At 49.9% G+C, this 26,644-nt stretch overlaps 1 protein-coding gene across 1 annotated transcript in view; it reads left to right on the forward strand.

Moving 5' to 3' along the window:
* ESD (esterase D) overlaps nucleotides 1-26,644 on the forward strand; it is a 73,339-nt gene that overhangs the window by 19,182 nt on the left and 27,513 nt on the right. Inside the window, exon 2 of the mRNA XM_073580253.1 lies at nucleotides 4,008-4,078. Within this exon, the coding sequence (XP_073436354.1) occupies nucleotides 4,011-4,078 (68 nt within the window). The 5' untranslated portion in view covers nucleotides 4,008-4,010. The remainder of the gene's footprint in view (nucleotides 1-4,007; nucleotides 4,079-26,644) is intronic.

Raw genomic sequence — 26,644 nt, forward strand, 5'->3', positions numbered from 1 at the left:
CGTGAGGATCCAGACAGACAATACCACCGCAGTGGCCTATATAAACCGACAAGGAGGTACGCGATCGGGACCGTTGATGTCTATCGCGGAAAAGATCCTAGAAATAGCCGAGGTACATCTTCACTCCTTGTCGGCACTCCACATAAGAGGAGTGGACAACTCTCAAGCAGACTCTCGGTCGCCAGGTCCTATATCAGGGCGAGTGGGTCCTCAGCAGGCATGTCTTCGAGACAATAGCGACAGAATGGGGCAGACCAGAGATAGACCTGTTCGCGACCAGAGCCAACAGACGAGTAAGAAGGTTTGCTTCGCTCTACAGGTCAGACAACCCAGACATTCTAGATGCCCTCCAAGCACCCTGGACATTCCAGCTAGCCTATGCCTTCCCTCCAATGGTTCTGCTACCAACAGTAGTCAGGAAAATAAGACAAGAGAGGGCGAGGGTCATCTTGATAGCCCCGTTTTGGCCCAAAAGGCCGTGGTTTTCATGGCTGAGAGCCATGTCAATAACCGACCCGTGGATCCTGCCGCTGCACCAGGATCTTCTCTCGCAGGGACCCTGCTACCATCCACAGGTCAAAGACCTACACCTAGCGGCCTGGAATTTGAAAGGGAACTTTTGAAGCAGAAGGGCTTCTCGAAGAACCTGATTAATACCCTGCTACAAAGTAGAAAAGAGTCTACAACAAGAATATACGCTAAGGTGTAGAGGAAGTTCCTGACCTTTCACCCAGCAGAGCTAGCCGGTGAAGTACCCATTACGGCCATCTTAGAGTTTCTTCAAAGAGGCCGAGAATTGGGCCTCTCAGTAAATACTCTTAAAGTCCATATATCGGCCCTAGGAGCCCTATTTAACTATAACGTGGCAGCAAATAGATGGGTGACCCGTTTTGTTTCAGCTTGTCAACGATCAGAACCGGTGCATATTCCTCGGCTTCCGGCATGGAACCTTACTCTGGTCTTGGATGCCTTTACTCAGGCCCCGTTTGAGCCCATAGGCTCAGCAGCAATGAAGTGCCTCTCATTAAAAACTGCTACACTAGTAGCTTTAGTATCAGCTAGAAGAGTAGGTGATCTTCATGCTCTCAGTAGACCCTCCGTTCCTGTCAATAACATGAGACAGACTGATTTTGAAGACAGACCCATCCTACCTTCCCAAACGGGCAACTAAATTTCATAGGTCTCAGGAGATATGCCTACCTTCCTTCTACGAAAACCCGTCAAACCAGGACGAGGTGAAATATCACACCTTAGATGTGAGAAGAGCGGTACTAGCCTACCTTGATAGGACCAGTCCCTGGAGGCAGAGTAGGTCTCTTTTTGTCTCCTTCTAGGGCAACAGGAAGGGGTCTGGAGTTACAACAGGCACGTTATCCAGGTGGATTAGAGATGCGATCACAATGGCATATTTGGCAAAAGGAGAAGAACCTCCGCTGGGGATTAAGGCGCACTCTACTAGAGCCATATCATCCTCCTGGGCCGAGAGGGCAAACGTCCCAATTGAACAAATATGTAAGGCTGCAACCTGGTCTTCTCCATCTACCTTTTATAGTCACTATAGACTAGATTTATCCTCTACCGAGGATTTGACTTTTGGTAGATCAGTCCTTAACACGGTGTGCCCTCCCAAGTGATTATCTCTGGAAATCTCTCAGTGGGTGCTGTCGTGGCGAAGAGGAAAAACCTGATTACTTACCGGTAATACTCTTTTGTAGAGTCCACGACAGCACCCGCTCACTTCCCCCCCGTAAAAATTCTTTTTCTCACACATGGGTCTCCTTGGTGGTGGAGATTGTAATTAGAATTTAATATGTGGTTAAACTTAGCGAACATAAACAATATAGGGGTAAGATAGATAAATCGCCCAAACAAATGGACTAAAACATGTATGGCGGTTCCTCCGTTGTTCTCGGTAACACAAACTGAGGGGGCGAGGGGGACCGCCCCATTTATCTCTCTGTAGGTTTCCTGTTCCGGGGGCGGATCCCCTCTCTCAGTGGGTGCTGTCGTGGACTCTACAAAAGAGTATTACCGGTAAGTAATCCGTTTTGTTTTTTTAAGAAAAAGCAGGTACGTCCACTTATAAAAACAATATCTTTTATTTCAGATCCATAAAAAACAGTTCTGTTGGCTCATAGACATGTGACCTCCCTTAATCACAGAAATCTCCATGACTAAGAGCAGCCAGCAACGCCGGAAAAGCATCAGAAATGTCTGTATGAGCCATCAGAACTCTTTTATGGATCTGAAATAAAGCATATTGTTTTTACAAATGGATGCACCTGCTTTTTCTCCAAAAAAGTTTTCATGTATGTTACTGCTGGACAGCAGTCTGAAGTGTCGGTGTCCCACATGTAGTATAGTGTCACCTCACATGTGATGTCTGTGCCCCACATGTGAGGTGACACAATACTACATGTGATGTCTGTGCCCCACATGTGAGGTGACACTATACTACATGTGAGGTTTGTGTCCTACATGCGAGGTTGGTGTCCTACATGCGAGGTGACACTATACTACATGTGAGGTTTGTGTCCTACATGCGAGGTGACACTACTACATGTGAGGATTTATGTCCCACATGCGAGGTGACACTATACTACATGTGATGTCGGGGGGTTCATTCCTTACACTTTGTATTCCCTTTGGAGGTTGTATGTACCTGACATGTACATTACTGTTCAAAAGTTTAGGGTCACTTTGAAATTTCATTATTTTTTAAAGAAAAGCAGAGTTTTTTCCAATTAAGCTAACATTAAAAGATTCAGAAATACACTCTATACATTGATAATGTGGTAAATGACTATTCTATCTGCAAACGTCTGGTTTGTAATGCAATATCTTCATAGGTGTATAGAGGCCCAGTCCAACAACCATCACTCCAGTGTTCTTATGGTACTTTGTGTCTGCTAACTGTGTAAGAAGGCTAATGGATGGTTAGAATACCCTTGAAAACCCTTGTGCAAGTATGTTAGCACAGTTGAAAACAGTTTAGCTGATTAGAGAAGCTATAAACCTGACCTTCCTTTGAGCTAGTTGAGAATCTGGAGCATTACATTTGTTGGTTCCATAAAACTCTCAAAATGGCCGGAAAAAAAAGAACTTTCATGTGAAACTCGACAGTCTATTCTTGTTCTTAGAAATGAAGGCTATTCCATGCGAGAAATTGCCAAGAAACTGAATATTTCCTACAACGGTGTGTACTGCTCCCTTCAGAGGAGAGCACAAACAGGCTTTAACCAGAGTAGAAAGAGAAGTGGGAAGCCCCGCTGCACAACTGAGCAACAAGATAAGTACATTAGAGTTTGTAGTTTTGAGAAATTGACGCCTCACAGGTCCTCAACTGGCAGCTTCATTAAATAGTGCACGCAAAACGCTAATGTCAACGTCTACATTGAAGAGACGACTCTAGGATGCTGGCCTTCAGGGCAGTGTGGCAAAGAAAAAGCCATATCTGAGACTGGCTAATAAAAGGAGAAGATTAGGGGTGACCGACTGTCTGTGTTTATCATTTATTTACAATGTGTTTCTGTTATGTAGCTGTGCACTTATTCTTCATTACATCAAATCATAGGACATTTCCAATAGTGCAGGCAGGATGTTCTTTTCTGATAAATGAACAATCTCTCAAAGACCAAATTCAGATGTCCGTGCTTTTCAATCTTTGGGTTGAATTCACACACTTGTGAGTCACAGTCCGTTGACTTATGGGCCATCCGCAGGTCTGCTGACCTAAGCTCAACAGCCTCATAGGCATGTCAAGTTCTGGTTCAGGACTGTGACACATAGATATGTGACTCTGGCCCTATACAGACTGCAATGCTTTTCATCACCCCAACTAAAAGTTGAATACATGGCAATGAATCTAATGGTTCAGGTCCTGAGACCCGTGGTTGATCTGGGCATAGAGGTCCATATATAGACTATGAAAGTTGTCGTCTGACTTCAGTCTTTAGTTTCTTAATTTTCTAAATTAAAAGTTTTTTTAATCTTTTTACACTCTACAGAATATGGCTTTAAAGCAGATTTCTAGCAACAAGTGCTCTGAAGGCTTCCAAAAGGTGTTTGAACATGACAGGTAAGTAAGACCCCCACAGCCGCCATATTTGTCGCAGACCTCAAAATGATGACACTGGTTTTATATGTGTCTACATATAACCCCAATTCGTTAGGACGCTGTGTAAAATGTAAAGAAAACAAGAATGCAATGATATGGAAACCTCGTATAGCCATAGCTTATTCACAGCAGAACAAAGAACACAAATCAGAATGTGAAAGTTAGACATTTTTTTCATTTCAGTGGAAAATATTAAGTGTTTTAGAAATTGGCAGAAACACATCTCAAAGTTGGCACTGCATTAAAAACATACATGATTCAGTCATCCAAATCACTGTGTGGGCTCAGGAATACTTCCAGAAATCATTGTCTGTGAACGCAATTCAGCGCGCAATACACAAATGCAAGTTAAATATGTATCCCGCAAAGAAGAAAGCCATAAATCAACGCAATCCAGAAATGCTGTGATCTCCTCTGGGGTGAAGCTCATTTAAAATGGACTGAGACAATATGCAAAACTATTCTGAAGTCCAGAATAAAAATATTGAAACCACAGATGCTGTGTCCTGCGGACTAAAGAGTAGAGTGACTGTGGTTTCGGGTGACCAGGGGCTCCTTCTCTGTTAACGTTAGGGGGCACCCTAGCTCGCCGTGTTCCCTGGGTTACTTCTGAAGGTGAAGATGCTGGGGCCACGTACCTTGACTTATCGCCTGAATCTGCTCTCCGTTTGTACCGTTCCCCCACCCAGGGAAGAGGGGCGTAGTTGTGCACCGAAGTACACCAACCACATGATCAAGGTAACATGTACAGGGAAAACGGAAAATACCAGGCATACAAATATTCACTCACACATGATAGAGGAATGCGCTGGGGAGTGGAGGATGGGGGTAAAACCAAAGTAGGAGAAGGAAAGGGAATTATCACTCTTGCTAAACCAAGCAACAGTTACAGATAAACCCACCAAACGCCTTCTCATATAACCATCAACTACTATCCTCCCAGCCATGCAGCATAAGCTAACTCTGACAATGTGTGTCAGTCAGGATCCAGATTATATAGGGGATAGGAGTGACTAACTGTGCTTAGCTGAGATCCCTAGCTCCCAACATGGCCCCTGTACTGCCAAAAGAAATCTACACCGTTTAAAAAGAAGGTGAAGTGGTTCTTTTCAGCGCAGGAGTAGGAGCAATGAGATGCTGCGGTTTTCTGGCTCCTCTCTGTCGCGGTAACCCTGTGACTGTTAGGCGTTAGGTTTCTGCATCTGCTCTGCAGGAATCCAGAGCCTCACATTCTGCGGTCTCCTGCTGTCTATCTACCGCAGAGGAGATTACTTTGCAGCAGATCGCGCCAGAGACTAAGTCCCTCTGTTCTACTGGGCATGCTCAAGAGACTATCTCCCATTGGAGATTGGGAGTCGTGCCGACGTCCTGCTCCAGATCTCATTGTTACATCTCGGAGATCTGGAAGCTTCCGGAAGGTCCCGGCTATAAAAAGCACGCATGACCGTTCGGCCATGCGCTAGTATAGTCTCTAGTTGTTACTTTGTGAATGATGATGGATGTATGAACCTGCGAATGACTCATTAAGATCACCTCCCTCTGATATTACGAATGTGTACAGGGACTTAGATTAGAGTCAGCGCCAGCGCGTGGCAGGCCTCAAGCCACTACAGCATCATCCACAGTGCTAGCATCCGACATTGCGCCTGCTTCCTTGCTTTGTCAACTAGCGGCAGTGCCCTACGCCGCGCTGCAGTTGCAGCCCTCTTTGGCGTCCGCAGTAGCGACGCCGCACGCACGGTAGGTCTAGACGGACGCGGCTCCTCTGTCTTGGGGCCTGCTCCTGTGACCAGATACCGTGTGTGCATTTACCTGAGACCTGTGACACTAACAGGCTCAGCCTTTTGTGTTTACCTCTGCTGACATCTCTGTGAGCAAACAGAGATTGCTTACCGCACTTGGGTGACGTTCAACCCGCGTGCGCATTTCCGCCGTATTGCTTGTCTGTCACTACTTAGCAGCAGTGTTCACACCTACTGCACGGTGGACCCTGAGCTGCGAACGCACTTAATCATTTATTTTTATTTAGTGCGTTCCGCCGTTCCTAACAGTGACAGTGACCGTCCAACATGGTTCCAGCACATGATGCAGAAGCCTGCATCTCTGATGGTATGGGGACGCATTAGTGCCTATAGCATGGGCAGGTTACTCATCTTGAAAAATAGTATCAAAAGCATTATTATATAGAGGATTTAGAATAACATATGCTCCCATCCCGGCAATGTCTGTTTCAGGGAAGGCCTTGCTTATTTCAGCAAGACAATGGTAAACCACATACTGCATCCACCGCAACATCATGGCTTTACAGAAGAAGAGTTTGGGTGATGAGCAAGTCGCTGCAGTCCTAATAAATCAAAAATATTTGGCTCATTATGAGACAAAAAATCTGGCAAAGACGCCGGACTGTTTAATAGTAAGAATCCTACACCAGGCAACGTACCTCTCCCAAAACTACACAATGGTAGACATGGCCCTGTCTCATCTTTTTATGAGAGGTGTTGCTGCCATTAATTTCTAAATAAGTAAAAAAAAATTCAGATAAAATGAAAACGTGTTTAACGTTCACCTTCTAATCTGTGTTCCATGTTCTACTGTGACTACTTGGCTATAAGAGATTTGCAAATCCTTACATTCTTGTTTTCTCCTTCGTCTCATTGGGGGACACAGAGACTGTGGGTGTGTGCTTCTGCCGTCTGGAGGCTGACACTAAGTATACAAAAAAAGAGTTAGCTCCTCCTCCGCCGCATACACCCTCGCCCCCAGACCGGGCGTAACTCAGTTTTTGCTTAGTGTCTGATGGAGGCACACGCAGTCTGGAGCTCCAGACTAGGTTTTTTTTTTTTTTTTCCTTTCTTTGAAGATAAGACAGGGGCGACGGATCCTATAGAGAGGGTCCGATCTCCCCAAATCATCAACGGGCGACCACGTGTGAGTAGTCCTCCACGTGTTTTCTCTCCCGCACCGAGGGACACATCTGGGACTTTTCCCCAGACAACCATTTTTCTTTTTTATTTTGTAAAGAGGGGCAACGCATCCTGATGAGAGGATTCGATTTCCCCATGAGCTACAACCCAACGGACTCCACGTTTTGTTCCTCTCCTGCAACGCGGGATTTCAGGTTGGCCCCTTCCACCCCTAGGTAGTGACACCAGGGGTGCAGTTGGAGGCGCAGGTGAGCCAGGGGATCGAAGCATCCACCCCCAGTAGCCTCCCCCTCCCCGCCCAGGGATGGGGTTGAGAGCACCCCAAGAGAGCCCCCCCGGCGGCCAGGCTCACCTTTGTTTGTAGGGTCACCCCCCGGAACGGGACCCTCCAGAATGCGCCGCGGGGCTGTCTGTTCCCCCGCCCGACGGGGTTACTTTTTCTCACGGGGCCCGACTCTCTCCCCGGTGGAACCCGGTGCGAGTAGTGCCACATGCGGAGTGCGGCCAGAAGTCCCGCCGGCGGCCGCGGTCCCCGCGGTATGGGGAGATCCGCAAGGCCGCGCGAGGCCTGCCCGCCCCTTCCGGTGGTAGCCGGAAGCCCCGCCCACTGACTTCCGGCAGCCCGGGGGGCGCGGCGGGCGCGCAGTGACCGGGGAGCGCGCCCCCTCCTCCCCCTCCTCGCAGGTCCCCGCCGGAGTACGGCTGAAGCTCCGCCGGCGGCCGCGGTCTCCGCTGTATGGGGAGGGCCGCGAGTTCCGCGCGCACAGTGACCGGAGGCTCCCGCCCCCCTCCCCCTCCTCGCATTTCCTCGCCGGAGTGCGGTCGGAAGCCCCGCCGCCTCTCTCCAAAGTGCACCGCAGTGCCCCCGGCGAGTAACGGCACGTGAAGCAGCTCGTCCACGTCTCAGGGTTTTCGCTGCATCCAGAGCACCCCGTGGAAGAGGGGGGACGTTACCGGTGGGTGAGTGCAACCCCGTTTCGAGTGCCGCACTGGTTGTCAAGGAAGGGGTTACCCTCCTCCTCCTACCCTACCCTGCAATATGTCTGGCAAAGGGAAAGCTCACTCTTTCCTATACGCTGTTTGCGTTTCCTGTGGGGTCAGGCTGCCTAAGGCGCAGCCGGGTAAATTTTGCGAAGCCTGTGAGTCGGAGCGAGCCCAGGAGCCCCCCATTGTTGCAGAGCCCAGGGGTCAGGACCCCCCAGAATGGGCAGTGTCTTTATCGCATTCTATGATGTCCCTTACGAAGGCAATTGAGTCCCTTCGGGGCCCGGGCAGGGTCAAGGATGGTGGTCTGCCAGCGGAAGACAGCTCGTCCACGTCTCAGGACCCTTCGTCCGTTAGGGGCCGCTCCAGCACCAGACAAGCTCATGGTAAGAGAGCTCGTTCTCCGTCGGCCGGGCCCTCTGGGGAGTCGGCGGCGATTTTTAGGGCATCTCGTTCCCTGTCGCCAAGCTCAGGAAGCGATCAGGGCGAGGAGGAGGAGGAGGAAGCCTGGAATCCAGAAAGCCTGGGATACCAGGACTCGGTGGACAGCCTCATTGAGGCGGTCAACCAGACTTTAGAGATCGAGGATGATGTGTCCACGGCCTCAGGTCACAAGGTCTCCTTCAAGAAAACCAGGCGTCCGCATAGAAGGTTTGCCACACATCCGGAGTTCGAGGAGCTAGTCCAGAAACATAGGGAACACCCGGATAAGCGCTTTGCAATGCAAAAGGCGCTGCAAGCAAAGTATCCGTTCCCTCCTGAACTCCATAAAGGGTGGGTGGAGTCGCCAGTAGTGGACCCACCGGTGTCACGTTTAGCATCAAGATCGCTATTGTCGATACCCAGCGGTTCTTCTATTAAGGACCCAACTGATCGCCTCATAGAGGGGCTTGCCCGCTCAGTGTATGAGGCAGCAGGGTCGGCTCTGGCCCCCTCCTTTGCGGCTACCTGGGTGGCTAAGGCCATGGTTTCATGGGCAGACACTCTGCATAGGGCCCTCCAAGACAGGGATCTGCCCGCGGAAATCTTGGAGGTGACAAATCAGATATCAGGAGCGAGTGATTATCTCGTCGGCGCCGCTCTGGATGCGGCCGAGTGTTCTGCTGTGGCAGCAGCAAATGCGATCGCCGTAAGGCGAGCATTATGGCTGAGATTATGGAAAGCGGATTCCATCTCTAAAAAATCCTTGACCTCATTGCCTTTTCAAGGCAATCGGTTGTTCGGTGAAAAGCTTGATAAGCTTATCTCAGAAGCCACAGGGGGGAAGAGTAGTTTTCTACCGCAGCAGAAGATTTGGCCGGCATTCAGGCAGACGCAGAGGCGTTTTCGGCCCTTTCGTAGCTCCTGGAGGTGGACTTCGGCCAGGGCATCCACCTCCGCAAATGATGGTCAGATTAGAGAAAGGCAAGTTTCTTACAAGGCCAATCCGCTGGGTAGAGGCCGGGGCCGTTTGCCCAGAGCGAGGGGGGCCAGATCACAAAAGCCTCCAGCAAAATGACTCGAGGCACTTCGTACCTACGGACGACAGAGTGGGCGGACGCCTACTAAGGTTCAGCCACGTTTGGGTCGCAGTGGCACGCGACGCTTGGGTGGCAGAACTGATATCGTCCGGGTACAAGATAGAGTTTGTCGGACTCCCGCCACGGCGTTTCTTCCGTTCCCGGCTCTCCGGAACAGAATCGCAGGCGGAAGGTCTGTTGCAGGCTATAATGACGCTACAGCGCAACGGGGTCATTGTCCCAGTGCCGAAAAGCGAAGAGACGCAAGGTTTTTATTCCAACCTGTTTTCAGTCCCCAAAAAGGATGGGACAGTAAGGCCAGTACTGGATTTAAAGATCCTGAACAAGTTTATCAGGGTCAGGCGATTCCGGATGGAATCCCTCCGTTCGGTCATTTCAGCCATGGATCCAGGGGAATTCCTGGCCTCGATCGATGTGCAGGATGCATATCTACACATCCCGATTTTTCCTCCACACCAGAGGTTCCTGCGTTTTGCGATCGGAGGGCGACATTTCCAATTTGTTGCTCTGCCCTTCAGTCTGGCCACTGCCCCCAGAGTCTTTACAAAGATAATGGCGGTGGTTATGGCCATCCTGCATGCTCGGGGCATAACGGTACTACCCTACCTGGACGACCTTTTGGTAAAGGGGCCGTCGTTTCAGGCGTGCCAGGAGAATGTCGGTATCACTCTGGATACCCTGGCCCGCCTAGGTTGGCTGATCAATCGGAACAAGTCGTCCTTGGTTCCGGCTCAGAGAATCGTATTTCTAGGCATGGTTTTCGACACCTCCCAGGGGCTGGTGATCCTCCCTCAGGACAAGGCGCAAAGGATCAAACAGGGGGTACGGAACCTTCTTCAGCCGGGCTCCAGATCCATCCGGTACGGCATGAGTGTGTTGGGCAGAATGGTGGCGGCGATGGAGGCAATCCCGTTTGCCCAGTTCCATCTCCGTCCGCTTCAACATGCGCTCTTGTCAGCATGGGACCGAAGGCTGCTTTCCCTCAATCATCGGTGCAGTTTGTCTCCACCGGTCCGACGGTCACTCCAGTGGTGGACTCGCGACTCGTCTCTGGTTCAGGGGAAACCCTTTCCCCCGGAACAGTGGTTGGTGGTGACGACCGATGCAAGCCTGCAGGGTTGGGGAGCAGTTTTCCAGAGTCACACAGCCCAGGGGCGGTGGTCCTTTCGGGAGGTAATTCTCCCGATCAACATTCTGGAGATACGGGCAATACGATTAGCCCTGCAACATTTTCAGCGTTGGCTGACAAACCGGCCGGTGCGCGTTCAGTCGGACAATGCTACAGCGGTAGCGTATGTGAACCATCAGGGGGGCACGCGCAGCCAGGCAGCCATGCGCGAGGTCGGGCTGGTACTGCGTTGGGCCGAGAAAAACCACGTGGTAATTTCAGCGGTGCACATTCCGGGAATCGAAAACTGGGCGGCGGATTTTCTCAGCCGACAGGGGGTCGCGGCAGGGGAGTGGTCCCTGCACCCCGAGGTTTTTCAACAGATCTGCCAACGGTGGGGGACACCAGACGTGGACCTTATGGCATCCAGAGAGAACGCCAAGATTCAAAGGTTCGTCGCTCGATCCCTCGACCCGCAGGCAATCGCAGCAGACGCTCTGGTGCTTCCGTGGAGCCAGTTTCGGCTCCCGTACTTGTTCCCCCCGCTACCTCTGCTTCCAAGAGTCATCAGAAAGATAAGGAGAGAGAAGGTTCCAGCAATTCTGCTGGCCCCAGACTGGCCTCGGCGGGCCTGGTATGCAGATCTGGTTCAACTAGTGGTGGACGTACCCTGGCGTCTCCCAGATCGGCCGGACTTACTGTCCCAGGGGCCGATCTGCCATCCGAACTTAGGGGCCCTGTGTTTGACGGCGTGGCCATTGAATCTTGGCTGTTAACACAGGCAGGATTCAGGCGCGATGTGGTGGCCACGATGGTGAGTGCCCGAAAGCCTTCCTCGGCGAAGGTATATCATCGGACTTGGGAAGTGTTTTTCCGTTGGTGTAGGGATCGCGGAGTGGCTCCTCTGGTTTTTTCGATCCCCAACGTACTGGCTTTTCTGCAGGCAGGGCTGGACGCGGGATTGGCTCCGAGTTCGCTCAGAACGCAAGTCTCGGCCCTGTCGGTGCTTTTCCAACGAAAGGTCGCTTCGGTCTGGCAGGTTAGGACGTTTATGCAAGGGGTCGCACATTTAGTACCCCCCTATAAGGCACCGATGGAATCATGGGACCTGAACTTAGTGCTCAGGGCCCTTCAGGAACCTCCCTTCGAACCGTTACAAGAAGTCTCCTTACCTTACCTGTCCAGGAAGGTCGTTTTTCTGGTAGCGATAACATCTATTAGGCGGGTTTCGGAACTGGCGGCTTTATCTTGTAAACCGCCGTTCCTGACTTTTTATAAGGATAAAGTAGTTTTAAGGCCAGCTCCCCCCTTCTTGCCGAAGGTTGTCTCTGCATTCCATATCAACGAAGACATTGTCTTACCCTCGTTTTGCCCGGCACCGGTGCATAGGGTAGAAAAGGCATTGCACACCCTGGATCTGGTAAGAGCCCTTAGGAGATATGTGACAAGGACAGCGCCATTCCGCCAGACAGACTCTCTATTCGTGATTCCAGAAGGGCGGCGGAAGGGACTCGCTGCGTCCAGAGCGACTTTGGCCAGATGGGTTCGTCTGACAGTCCAAGAATCATATCAAATCAGTGGCACGCCGGTTCCGGCAGGGATCAGGGCACACTCGGCTCGAGCAGTGGGTGCCTCATGGGCACTGCGACACCAGGCTTCAGCGGAACAGGTGTGCAAAGCAGCTACCTGGTCCAGTTTGCATACGTTTGTCAAACATTATAACGTACATACCCAGGCATCCTCGGATGCAAGCCTGGGAAGAAAGATTCTCCAGGCAGCAGTTGCGCACCTCTAATCAGGGGCGCAAAATAGCATGGATTGGGTGAGCTAAGATCCCGCCCAGGGACTGCTTTAGAACGTCCCACAGTCTCTGTGTCCCCCAATGAGACGAAGGAGAAACATGGATTTTTGTGAGTACTCACCGTAAAATCCTTTTCTCCGAGACGCTCATTGGGGGACACAGCACCCACCCTATTAGCCAGTTGGCATCTGTTTATTTTGAATTATACAAATCCTTATGTAAGGATCAGGGTGGTCCCTTTTTCAGACGTATAATTTCTTGCCTGAGTTTAAGGCGCGTTCTCCTACTGCTTATGCACTAAACTGAGTTACGCCCGGTCTGGGGGCGAGGGTGTATGCGGCGGAGGAGGAGCTAACTCTTTTTTTGTATACTTAGTGTCAGCCTCCAGACGGCAGAAGCACACACCCACAGTCTCTGTGTCCCCCAATGAGCGTCTCGGAGAAAAGGATTTTACGGTGAGTACTCACAAAAATCCATGTTTCTTTATATTTTATAGTGTCCCAACTTTTTGGAATTGAGGTTGTGTTTGTGTATACATACAGTACACCATAGTTCTTCATTTGCAAACACAAAAGTAATTACATGATTAATATGAATTAAATGGTACTTTGTCGCTTACTATCTAATTCTTCCATTACAAATTGATGAGATGAATAGTCTGGAGTTTATTGCAAATGATGACGTTGCGTTTGGTGTGCAAATCAATAATTTGACTGGCTGTATGTTGCACAATTTACTGTGAGCAGCCGTGTGGCCTAAACGTGCATGTAAGTGCAGATAGTTCTGTGTGTGGCGATCCTACTCAGTACTGAGTAAATCGGGATATTTTGAAAAAATTACCGTCTTTTCTTCATTTGCATAACATAATTCGTGTCTATTCATCCTGTGATTTCCAGAATTCCATGATTTCTTTCTTGGTGTTGCAATTTCAGTCTCGGGAATATATATGATACACAGTTAGGTCATATATATTTGGACAGAGACAACATTTTTCTAACATTTTTCTAATTTTGGTTCTAGACATTACCACAATGAATTTTAAACAAAACAATTCAGATGCAGTTGAAGTTCAGAATTTCAGCTTTCATTTGAGGGTTTATGATCTCAGCTCCTTAACATGTGCCACCCTGTTTTTAAAAGGGACCAAAAGTAATTGGACAGACTAAATAATTGTAAATAAAATGTTCATTTCTAGTACTTGGTTGAAAACCCTTTTTCTCGTTCACCTTATTGGGGGACACAGAGACCACTAGGAGGCTGACACTTTGCACAAAAAAAGGTTAGCTCCTCCTCCGCAGTGTTCACCCCACCGACCGGCAGGGAATTCCTCAGTTTAGCTTAGTGTCAGTAGGAGGTGGACACGGGTCTTTCATTAGACCCATATCTACCTCAGTGTGCGTCGTTTTCTTTTCAGGTTTTGCGGAGGGATACAGTGTGAACGGTCACATCTGTAGTCCCACAAGGAGGCTATGAGTACAGCGTGAACTGCCACCCCGTATCCTCATAGGTCTCCACGGAAGGACCAAGAGCCTGAGCACGGACGCGTGTCAGGCGATCCAACTGGTCCCCGTCCCCCGTCTCCCACCCACTCGCCCACCAGAGCCTGTCGGTCCGGAAGAGACGCGGACATCCTTCGGCTGGATGATAGAGGTACCAGAAGACACTGAACAGCGGCAGGACTAGAGGGTAAGTATAGGACCCTGAGCCCTCAGCAGCCTCTTCCTTTCCCTGAATTCCCCGGCTGCACTTATCTCAGTGCTTTTCAGCAGCCGGGCTGCAGTCAGGCCTCCATCATCCTCCCCGGCTGCACTTACTTAAGCGATGGTTAGCAGCTGGGCTAGTCATGGCTCCATTGAGGAGCGATCGCCGTGGCAGTGCGGCGCGCGCTCTCCGCGCCGCCCCGTGCTTCACGGCGGCCGCCGCATCTACTACAGGCCCCGGCTTCAGTTTGGGCCTACTTCGGCGTCGCGGCCACGCCCCCCCGCCTTCTTCCTCGAACAGGCTTCTCTCCGCCCGTTCTAAGCCCGCCCACCGCTCTCTTCCTCGGGCTCTGCGCTCCAGGGGCGATGTTCAGCCCCCTAGACTGCCTATAGGCAGCGGGCGGCGCCATCTTCCTCCTCCTTACTGCGGTCAGCCCGCCCCTTCCTTCTCCCTGTCTGCTCAAGGAAGCGCGCGCTTTTCTACCCGGCTTTTCTCAGGCGGCCGCCATTTTTTTCTGCCTGTCAGCCGGACTCCGTCTTCTTCCCCATCGAGGGCTCCGCAGATCCAAACGAGTGGTGCAGCATTGGGGGACTCAGCAAGCGTTTGCTGGAAGCATCTACAGGACACTGGACCGTGAGTAGGCTCTGCTCTGCAGGCTGACACCCTCCTCTGCCTCCTGTCCCCCAACTTTCCGGCACTACCTCAGGTTTCACTATGTCTAACTCCAAATCTGACCGTAACCGCCCTGCGGCTCCCTCCTGCACTCTAGTCAAGTTCTTTGCATGCTCTTCTTGCAATCGCAAACTTCCCTCAGGTCAGTCCACTTCCCTATGCCTGGACTGTAGCAATCCAATTTCACCTGACGCCGCCCAGGAGCCATCTAGGGCCCCAGGTGAGAGTGAAACCCCCCCCCATGCCCGGCTGGGCTTCGTCTCTATCACAGTCAGTGGCAGACCTCACCAGGGTGTCTCAGTCCCTAGTAGCCATTCTGGATAAGTTGCCCCTGGACAACCTCTACAGGGTCCAGCAGGCCTCAAGAGGTTCCATCTGAGTCGGCCAGCGTTAGTCGCAAAAGACCCAGGCAGGATCTCCAGCCGGAATCCTCTCCTCACCCCATGTCACCACATAGTCCTTCTCGTCAGCCTCCCTCCCGGGCCTCCTCTCCCGAGTCAGGTGAGGTGGTCTCGGACAGGTCATCTGAGGGGATCTTAGAGCTGGATTCGGACCAGGATGCGAACATGAGGGTTTCTGTACAGAACCTCATTGCAGCGATCCATCATACCTTCGACATTGCGGACTCCCCTGCGAAATCCTCAGATCAGGAGGTTTCGTTCAGACGGGAGGGAACACCCTCCAGGGTATTCCCTCTGCATTCTGAGTTTGGAAAGATTTTAACCAGGGAAAGAGAAGATCCGACCAGACGCTTTCAAAGAGGAAAGCGTCTCGGCGTTCTGTACCCGTTTGCTAAAGAGCTCACGGACAACTGGTCTGCCTCTCCCTCGGTCGATCCGCCCGTGTCCAGGCTTTCTAATAACACGGTTCTCACGCTTTCAGGCGTGGCGTCTCTAAAGGATTCTAATGATAGGATTATAGAATCCCTAGCGAAGTCTGCCTTCGAAGCGGCTTCGACGGCGGTATGCCCAATCTTTGCTTCATCCTGGGCAGCAAAGGCCATAGCTACTTGGGCAGAGGATCTTCGTCAGGGCATCCTAGAGAAAGCACAACCAGATCGATTGGCCGATCTCGCCAATCAGATTTCCCATGCGGGGGATTATCTGCTTTCTGCTTCTTTGGATGCGGCATCCTGCACAGTTCAGGCGTCAAGCAACGTAGTGGCAATCCGACGTACAATTTGGCTCAAGGCCTGGCAGGCGGACTTGTCTTCTAAAAAGTCTCTTACTAATCTGCCTTTTCAGGGAGTGCGCCTTTTTGGTTCCCAATTGGACCAGATTATTAAGGACGCCACCGGAGGCACGAGTTCTCTCCTGCCTCAGTCCAAGCCTCGCAGACCTCCACTAAGGCGTCAGTTTCGACCCTTTCGGGCTTACCGCCGTTTCAGTACGGCGGAGACCTCCTCCAACCAACAAGGACCGCAGGCACGCCAAGATAGGAAGAAAGTTTCCTTCAGACCCACTCCCTCCTGGCGCTCCCACTCTTCGCAGAGCAGACCATCCAGACCCAGATCTGGACGGTCCACATCAGCATGATTATCCTCGGACTCCCGAGGGTCCCTTCCAATTGGGAGGTCGACTCCTGTTCTTCAAGGACGTCTGGCTGGCCTCAGTGGAGCACGCTTGGGTCAGGGAGGTTGTATCGTCAGGATACAAGATAGAGTTTGTCTCTCTTCCATGGGATCGTTTCTTCGAATCCTGTCCTCCAAAAGATCCAGCTTTGATCCCGGGGTTCTTTACGGCCATCGACTCTCTCCTCAGTGCCGGGGTGATTGTGCCTGTTCCCGAAGCGGAGCGGTTTACAGGGTTTTATTCAAACCTATTTGTCGTGCCGAAAAAAGACGGGGCGGTCCGACCCATCTTGGATCTCAAGCTGCTCGTCTTCGCCACTTTCGGATGGAGTCGGTTCGTTCGGTAATCGCTTCCATGGAGGAGCAGGAATTCATGTGTTCAATAGACATCCAAGATGCCTATCTACATGTTCCCATATTCTCCGGACATCAGAAGTTCCTGCGTTTTGCGGTTCGCCAGGAACATTACCAGTTCGTCGCGCTGCCCTTCGGTCTCGCCACCGCTCCCAGAGTCTTCACGAAGATCGTGGCTGCGTTGATGGCCTTCTTGAGGATCAGAGGTCTCGTTCTTTTTCCGTACCTCGACGATATTCTGATCAAAGCTCCCTCTTTCCAACAGGCACGCCTAAGTTTGACGATCGTCCTAGACACTCTTTCCAATTTCGGGTGGATCGTCAACAGGAAAAAGTCCTGTCTGGTTCCTACTCAAGGTCTTGTGTTTCTGGGCCTCCTGTTCGACACTTGTCGGTCAAGGGTCTTTCTCCCTCAAGAGAAGATTTTCTCCCTGCGGCAGGATGTACGATCACTGCAGACCACACGATTTCCGTCCCTCCGAACAACCATGAGGGTCCTGGGAAAGATGGTGGCGGCGATAGAGACAGTTCCCTTTGCCCAATTTCACGCCAGACCTCTCCAACACGCCATTCTGTCGAGGTGGAACAGGTCGGCTCTGTCCCTGGATCGCCCTGTTCGTCTTTCAGGCCGGATCAAGCGGTCACTCAACTGGTGGTTGACGTCACCTCTCATCCTCTTGGGGTGGTCTTTTCTTCCCATTCACTGGCAGATTGTAACAACGGATGCCAGCCTCCTCGGCTGGGGTGCAGTATTCCGCAATCACACTGTTCAGGGTCGTTGGTCGACTCAGGAATCTGCTCTGTCGATCAACGTCCTAGAGATATGAGCGATCCATCTGGCTCTCGTCCACTGGCTCCTCAGGGGCCTGCCTGTCCGGATTCAGACAGACAATGCCACAGCGGGGGCATATGTCAACCGCCAAGAAGGGACACTGAGTGTCTCAGCCCTGGCAGAAGTGTCCAAGATCCTTCGGTGGGCAGAGATCTCGGTACCGACAATCTCCACGGTACACATTCCCGGCGTAGACAACTGGGCCGACGATTTTCTCAGCCGCGAGGGTCTCGCGGCAGGAGAGTGGTCCCTACATCCGGAGGTATTTCTTCAGCTCTGCCGCCGTTGGGGAACCCCGGACTTAGATCTGCTAGCTTCTCGCCTCAACAGGAAAGTCCCACAGTTTGTATCCAGGGCTCGAGATCCTCTCGCAGTGGGCGCCGACGCTCTGGCCATTCCTTGGTCGCAGTTCGAGCTCCCCTACCTGTTTCCTCCCCTGCCTCTTCTTCCCAAGCTTTTGAAGATCAAAGCAGAAGGAATTCCAGTCATTCTCATCACCCCAAATTGGCCCAGAAGGTCTTGGTTCGCGGACATTGTCAACCTTCTCGCGGACGCCCCCTGGAAGCTTCCGGACAGGGCAGATCTGCTGTCTCAAGGCCCGATTTGCCACCCCAATTCTCGGCCGCTCAATTTAACGGCGTGGCTGTTGAGACCGAGGTTTTAAAACGAGCAGGATTCTCCGGTCGAGTAATTCATACCATGATCCGAGCCAGGAAGCCATAATCTTCCAAAATTTACTACCGTACTTGGAAGGCCTATTTCATTTGGTGTGAGGCCAATAACATCGCGCCCATGTGCTTTTCGCTCCCTTCCGTTCTGGCGTTTCTTCAGGCAGGGCTGGATGCGGGGCTTGCTCTCAGTTCCTTGAAGGGTCAAGTTTCGGCGCTGTCCAATTTATTTCAGAAGACGTTGGCCTCCCGCCCTCAGGTCAAAACCTTTCTTCAGGGCGTGGCTCACACGGCTCCTCCGTATCGAGCGCCCGTGGATCCATGGGATCTTAATCTGGTTCTTGAGGTTCTGCAAGGTTCTCCTTTTGAACCTCTCAGGGATGTTTCCCTTTCTCTCCTTTCTTGGAAGGTAGCTTTTCTGGTGGCCATAACTTCCATCCGGCGCGTGTCAGAATTGGCGGCTCTTTCTTGCCGCTCTCCTTTCTTGGTACTTCACCAGGACAAGGTAGTTTTGCGGCCTCCGCCCTCTTTTCTTCCGAAGGTGGTGTCCTCCTTTCACCTCGATGAGGATATTGTTCTGCCGTCCTTCTGTCCGAGTCCAACTCACCCTCGGGAGCGGTCCCTGAACAAACTGGATCTGGTCAGGGCGATGAGAGTCTGTCTAGGACGACTTCCTTGCGAAACACAGAATCTCTTTTCGTCATTCCAGATGGGGCGCGGAAAGGTCACCCGGCTTCCAAAGCTACTATTGCTCGCTGGATCAGATCGACTATTTTGGAGGCCTACCGGGTTAAGCATCGAGTGGCCCCTCCGGGGATCAGAGCGCACTCTACCAGGGCAGTGGGTGCTTCCTGGGCGGTACGCCACAGAGCCTCCGCGCTGAAGCTTTGCAAAGCTGCATCCTGGTCTTCGGTTCACACGTTTGTGAAATTCTACAAGGTCCACACCTACGCTTCGGCGGACGCCAGCCTAGGTAGAAGGATCCTGCAGGCAGCGGTGGTGAGTCCACTGGCCTGATGGAAGTTTGTTTCCCACCCCAGAGACTGCTTTGGGACGTCCCATGGTCTCTGTGTCCCCCAATAAGGCGAACGAAACAACAGGATTTTTGGGTTGCTTACCTTAAAATCTGTTTCTCGGAGCCTTCATTGGGGGACACAGCACCCTCCCATGTTCTACAACTCCTGTTCTTACTTTGGTTGGTTACAGTTGAGTTGTTTGTTCTGTTTTCAACCTATTCTGTTACTTCTCCTACTGCTTTCTCACTAACTGAGGAATTCCCTGCCTGTCGGTGGGTGTACACTGCGGAGGAGGAGCTAACCTTTTTTTGTGCATAGTGTCAGCCTCCTAGTGGCAGCAGCATACACCCATGGTCTCTGTGTCCCCCAATGAAGGCTCCGAGAAACAGATTTTATGGTAAGCAACCCAAAAATCCTGTTGTTGGTAATGACTGCCTGAAGTTTTGAACTCTTGCACATCCCCAGACGCTGTGTTTCCTCCTTTTTGATGCTCTGCCAGGCCTTCACTGCGGTGGTGTTCAGTTGCTGTTTGTTTGTGGGCCTTTCTGTCTGAAGTTTAGTCTTTAACAAGTGAAATGCATGCTCAATTGGGTTGAGATCAGGTGACTGACTTGGCCATTCAAGAATATTCCACTTCTTTGCTTTAATAAACGCCTGGGTTGCTTTGGCTTTGTCTTGGGTCATTGTCCATCTGTAGTATGAAACGACAATCAATCAGTTTGGCTGCATTTGGCTGGATCTGAGCATACAGTATGGCTCTGAATACCTCAGAATTCATTCGGCTGCTTCTGTCCTGTGTCACATCATCAATAAACACTAGTCACCCAGTGCCACTGGCACCCATGCATGCCCAAGCCATCACACTGCCTCCGCCGTGTTTTACAGATGATGTGGTATGCTTTGGATCATGAGCTGTACCACGCCTTCGCCATACTTTTCTCTTTCCATCATTCTGGTAGAGGTTGTTCTTGGTTTCATCTGTCCAAAGAATGTTCTACCAGAACTGTGCTGGCTTTTTTAGATGTTTTTTAGCAAAGTCCAGTCTAGCCTTTTGATTCTTGATGCTTATGAGTGCCTTGCACCGTGCAGTGAACCCTCTGTATTTACTTTCATGCAGTCTTCTCTCTATGGTAGATTTGGATATTGATACGCCTACCTCCTGGAGAGTGTTGTTCACTTGGTTGGCTGTTGTGAAGGGGTTTCTCTTCACCATGGAGATTATTCTGCGATCATCCACCACTATTGTCTTCCGTGGGCGCCCAGGTCTTTTTGCATTGATGAGTTCACCAGTGCTTTCTTTCTTTCTCAGGATGTACCGAACTGTAGACTTTGCCACTCCAAATGTTGTAGCAATTTCTCGAAGGGTTTTTTCTGTTTTTGCAGCTTAAGGATGGCTTGTTTCACCTGCATGGAGAGCTCCTTTGACCGTATGTTTCCTTCACAGCAAAACCTTCCAAATGCAAGCACCACACCAAATCAACTCCAGGCCTTTTATCTGCTTAATTGAGAATGACATAGCGAAGGGATTGCCCACACCTGTCCATGAAATAGCCTTGGAGTCAATTGTCCAATTACTTTTGGTCCCTTTAAAAACAGGGTGGCACATGTTAAGGAGCTGAAACTCCTAAACCCTTCATCCAATTTTAATGTGGATACCCTCAAATGAAAGCTGAAATTCTGAACTTCAACTGCATCTGAATTGTTTTGTTTAAAATTCATTGTGGTAATGTCTAGAACCAAAATTAGAAAAAATGTTGTCTCTGTCCAAATATATATGGACCTAACTGTACAGTAATGTGTAAAATCTAAATATATAAATCTGAGTGTGTATCAAGCCCCGCCCACTCCACATAGCCACACTCACTCCACACGCAAAACCCCGTATAATAAATATCTAATATATATACTGCTCAAAAAATAAAGGGAACACTAAACAATACAATGTGGAAGTGAGCGGAGCCTCTTATTCAGGCAGTCTAGATCTAGAGGTGATGGGAGAGGAGTAGCCTCAGCTAGCAGAATTGCAGAGACAGCAGGTGGTGACTGTGGATAGAGGCCAGGGCTAAGCATTAGACTATGTTCACACAATGGGTTTTTGCAGTTTTTTTTTTATGTAAATTTTTGGCTGCTTGCAAAAAGCAGGTTTTGCTGTGTTTTTGTTGCATTTTTTGTTGCGTTTTTGGCAGGGTACATTTGTGTGCATGAGATTTCTGAAATCTCATAGACTTTGGTGGTCCTGGGAAACGCAGCTAAAAAATTTCTTTAAAAAAACGCAATGTGAGAACATAGCCTCAAAGGGAAATCTTGTTTGTAAGCGCGCTGTGGCTTTTCTACTTTCCCTGGAGATGCACATTAATGGAGGTGTGCAGTGCCTTATTTTCTGTCTGATATGACCTTTCTGCTTCACATTGGCCAGGCAGCTGACAAGACGGCCGCCTGACACTCAGATATAGTCAGTGTGCCCTTTTCTACTAGGACACGTGCATGATACCTGTTTGGCGTTGGACGGTTGCCTAGGTAACTGTTTTGCCGGGTCTGCAGCTGCATCTCTCCATGTCTGTTGTCGGAGTGGCCAGATAAGGCGCTGCCAGCCCCTCTGTGATCTGCGGCTAGGCTTCACCTGTATGGAGTAACCGGTCACCTTTGCTGATTCTTGCATTGGTATTGGGTCCGTCCGGAGCACAGAGCGTGGCTGCTTTTCATTTTGGCAGCTCCGTGCTGCTGTCTTTCTGTGCGATAATACATGGTTATTATAATAGCTTTTATCAATTGTTGCGATTTCTTTTGCCGCATTATAACAAAACCTCTCTTCAGTTCCCGTTCTGTTCTTTCCACATATTCAGGGCTAATACCTGTATTTATAACTGAAAGCAGTCAAATAAATGGATGGCGAACAGCCAAGGATTGCTATTATATGTGTCGGCTAGCGTCTGTCAGGCTGGTGAATGGTTTCTTGTTTGCATTTATACTTCACTCTGAATCGCTTTTTTTATGCCCTTTAGTGTTCAATAGATAAGTGCTGATAAAGTCGTGCACATTATTTGTAGAGCAGTATTTTATGTATGTAGGTTAGGTGACAGAGTGTGACCAACAGGTATGGGGGGGTGACCCGCTTCTTGCCGCCGAGACAGACACGAGACTGAGACAGAGGTTGTATTCAACAGGTCCGTTTTTATTGGCCGCCTTTCTGACGACCACCGCAATTCACCACAGGGATTTCACACTTCTCTTGTACACAGACCCAGGTACCTTCACTTCTTTATTATCGTCGTGGCGTCAATTGTGGCTTTTCTCACATTGGCTGCCCTAGGCCCATCCACCACAGCGTTTTACAAATCTAAGTACGCCGTCCGTTTGGTACCTCCAGACAGTCTTCGTCTGCGGCTACTGTCCTCTGGGCCACCCCCCGTGACTGCCTTAACTGTCAGTCCTCTCTGGAGCCTTTCTACCGGCTCTCTCCGCAGCAGAACCTCCTTTCTAGTGTGCTCCCCTCGCTGACTGGTCCTTCCAGAACCTTCCCTCAGCCTTTTATACTCCTAATCCTGGTAGCTCCGTCCACTATCACCTGACAGTTTCTTTGACCAATGGCAGTTATACAGTCCCACTCTTACACTGTCCACTGCCCTCTAATGGTCAAACTATAGTACAGCACCCTTTCTCTTTATCTCAGCGCTTTCATACCTACACTGCGCTACCCCTCTGCCTCTCACTACAGGCAGATCTGTCCGTCAGTTCAACTTCCCTACATGTACATCAGCAGTGGATAATGGAGTTACTCCACGTCACCATGGATGGCCCACACAGGAGTGTGCAGATATGTCATGCCGGTCCTCTTATTGGCTTACAGAAGGGTACTAACAGATTGTGAGCGCCTATGACGCAGTAGGGCACCCAGGCGTACTAGCCTTTCCTTTTAATTCAAGACCATTTTCCCATAAAATATTTATGTAGGCAGAAGTGCAGAATGTTTCATTCAATGCATCTCGGGGCCTGCTGACATATGCCTAGTTCCCAAACCAGGCAAGCACTTTAAATCTGGGAGATGGCATTGGTCCATAATGGTTGTATGATGACCAGCCATATACACTGATTTCAGGAAGGAACAATATCCGTCTTGTACCCGGGTCTTAGTAAAGTAGCCATGGCGTTAGTCCTAGCTGAGAAGAAGCTCATGAGCAGGGTAACTGCCACCATGCAGATACTAGTAAAACTCTGATAGTTGGGAACTCCAAGGTGCAAAAATATAAGAAACTAGCTGGAGAGCCCGGCGCTGCCCGGGCATAGTAACTAACTGTGGTTAGTTATAGCAAATTATAATTATCCTCCATCCCATAGTCCTGTGCCCATATACCCATCATACATATCCTCCATCCCATAGTCCCATGCCCATATACCCATCACACATATCCTCCATTCCATAGTCCCGTGCCCATATACCCATCACACATATCCTCCATCCCATAGTCCCGTGCCCATATACCCATCACACATCCTTCATCTCATAGTCCAATGGCCATATACCCATCATACATATACCCATCTTACATATCCTCCATCCCATAGTCCCGTGCCCATATACCCATCACACATCCTTCATCTCATAGTCCAATGGACATATACCCATCATACATATACCCATCTTACATATCCTCCATCCCATAGTCCCGTGCCCATATACACATCACACATATCCTCCATCCCATAGTCCCGTGCCCATATACCCATCACACATCCTTCATCTCATAGTCCAATGGCCATATACCCATCATACATATACCCATCTTACATATCCTCCATCCCATAGTCCCGTGCCCATATACCCATCACACATATCATCCATCCCATAGTCCCGTGCCCATATACCCGTGCCCATATACCCATCACACATCCTCCATCCCATAGTCCAGTGCCCATATACCCATCACACATCCTCCATCTCATAGTCCCATGCCCATATACCCATCATACATATCCTCCATCCCATAGTCCTGTGCCCATATACCCATCATACATATCCTCCATCTCATAGTCCTGTGCCCATATACCCATCATACATATCCTCCATCCCATAGTCCCGTGCCCATATACCCGTCATACATATCCTCCATCCCATAGTCCAGTGCCCATATACCCATCACACATCCTCCATCCCATAGTCCCGTGCCCATATACCCATCACACATATTCGCCATCCCATAGTTCCGTGCCCATATACCCATCACACATTCGCCATCCTATAGTCGAGTGCCCATATACCCATCACACATCCTTCATCTCATAGTCCAATGCCCATATACCCATCATACATATACCCATCTTACATATCCTCGATCCCATAGTCCCGTGCCCATATACCCATCACACATCCTCCATCCCATAGTCCCGTGCCCATATACCAGTGCCCATATACCCATCACACATCCTCCATCCCATAGTCCAGTGCCCATATACCCATCACACATCCTCCATCTCATAGTCAACCATTATGACATCATAGTGAGCGGCGGGGCTTGCAACCTATGATAACATCAGCGTCGCCATGGCAACCTGTTGTGAGTTCATTTTCCCCTCCGTCACTGAGGCCTGGTGAGCTCCCTATTCTAGTGAAGGAAGGTAGTGAGCCTGATTATCAGGCACCTGGGACTAATGAAGACGATTGGCTGAGTGGAGTCACTGACTGGATTTAAGGCAGCCTACGCCCTTTCTGCCCTGCGGGTGATTTCTCTGTGGACTCTTGGACACCAGTCTGATTCCTGCTCTCCTTAAGCTAAGTTTTCTGTTTTGCCTTTTTGCATCTAAGATTTGTTTTTGTTTTTCTTGCTTTTTGGATTCTGCCACTCCCTGCTGGAGTGTGCAGTGTTCCGTGAGCTCTGTCTTCTGAAAGTACCTGAGTGCTGATTTAGTTTTTGAAGCTTAGTTGCTTCAGGGCCATTTTTATATCAGCTTGTTGGCTTTTGTCTCTGATAGGGTTTTGGCAGATTGCAGACAGCAGCCTTCCTATCCGTTCCTATCTAGGTAGTTTATTGGGCCCCGTCTTTGCTCAGCCTGTCTTTCTGTCTGTGTAAGTGTTTTCATCTTGCTTCACCGTCATTATATGTGGGGGGCTGTCTGTTGCTTTGGGGTCTGCTCTGGGGCAGTTAGATTTCCCCTTTCCTTCTTTAGGCCTATGTATCTCTCCGGCTGTGATCGAGGGGTCTAGGTCATCGTAGGAACCCCCCACGGCTACTGCTAGTTGTGTTGATAGGTTCAGGGGTCTGCAATCTGATAGTTGCCATCTTCTCTGGTTTTCAGGACTTAGCTAGCATTTCTGTTTTTGCCTCCTACGGTGACTCAATCATAACAGAATCACCCGCCCAAACCGCAGATCCTGGGGTACTCAATAGCAGGAAAGAATTGTTTAAAAAAAAAAAACAGGGTTTATGTATATTCTTTCCTCTATATCTCTGAGGCCGTAGGGGGAATTTTTTTTTTTCTCTCAATGGAGATAAAGCAAGTGTCTGATCGTGTGGAGCAGCTCGCTGCTGAAGTGCGAGGAATTTCCGCCTATCTTGCTCGCTCACATGCTGTTGAACCAAAGATCCCCACACCTGATGTATTTTTTGGGGATCGATCTAAATTTTTGAGTTTCAAAAATAATTGTAAATTATTTTTTGCTTTGAAGCCTAACTCGTCAGGGAGCCCCGCGCAGCAGGTTAAAATTGTCATCTCTTTGCTGCGCGGCGATCCCCAGGATTGGGCGTTTTCTTTGAAACCAGATGACCCTATTCTGACTAATGTGAATGCATTTTTTCAAGCCTTGGGGTTGCTGTACGACGAACCTAATGCTATTGATCAGGCTGAAAAGACCCTGTTAGCATTGAACCAGGGTCGAGAATCTGCAGAGTTGTACTGTCAAAAGTTCCGAAAGTGGGCGGTCCTTACTACCTGGAATGATAGTGCCTTGGCTGCTCTCTTTCGGAATGGTTTGTCAGAAGCCGTAAAAGATACTATGGTGGGATTTCCTGTTCCCTCTGGTCTGGACGATTCTATGTCTTTAGCCATTCAGGTTGATCGGCGTTTACATGAACGCAGGATTACACGAGAGGTGTTGCCATCGGTTGAACAGACGTCTGAACCTATGCAATGTGATAGAGTTTTGTCTAAGGCGCAACGTCAGGAATTCAGAAGGTGTAATAAGCTGTTTTTTTTCTGTGGAGATGCCTCACATGTTATTTCTGTTTGTCCTAAACGTGAGAAACGCTTTGCACACACGTTTTCTGTTGGTGGGGCTTAGCCTAAGTTTCTTTTGGCGATTACTCTGATCTGTTCCCTGTCCACATTTTCCGCCAAGGCTTTTGTGGATTCGGGAGCAGCGCTAAACCTAATGGACTTGGATTTT

Source organism: Dendrobates tinctorius, unplaced genomic scaffold (assembly GCF_039654945.1).
Source record: "Dendrobates tinctorius isolate UK_male_01 unplaced genomic scaffold, ASM3965494v1 ptg000064l, whole genome shotgun sequence".
Taxonomy (NCBI): domain Eukaryota; kingdom Metazoa; phylum Chordata; class Amphibia; order Anura; family Dendrobatidae; genus Dendrobates; species Dendrobates tinctorius.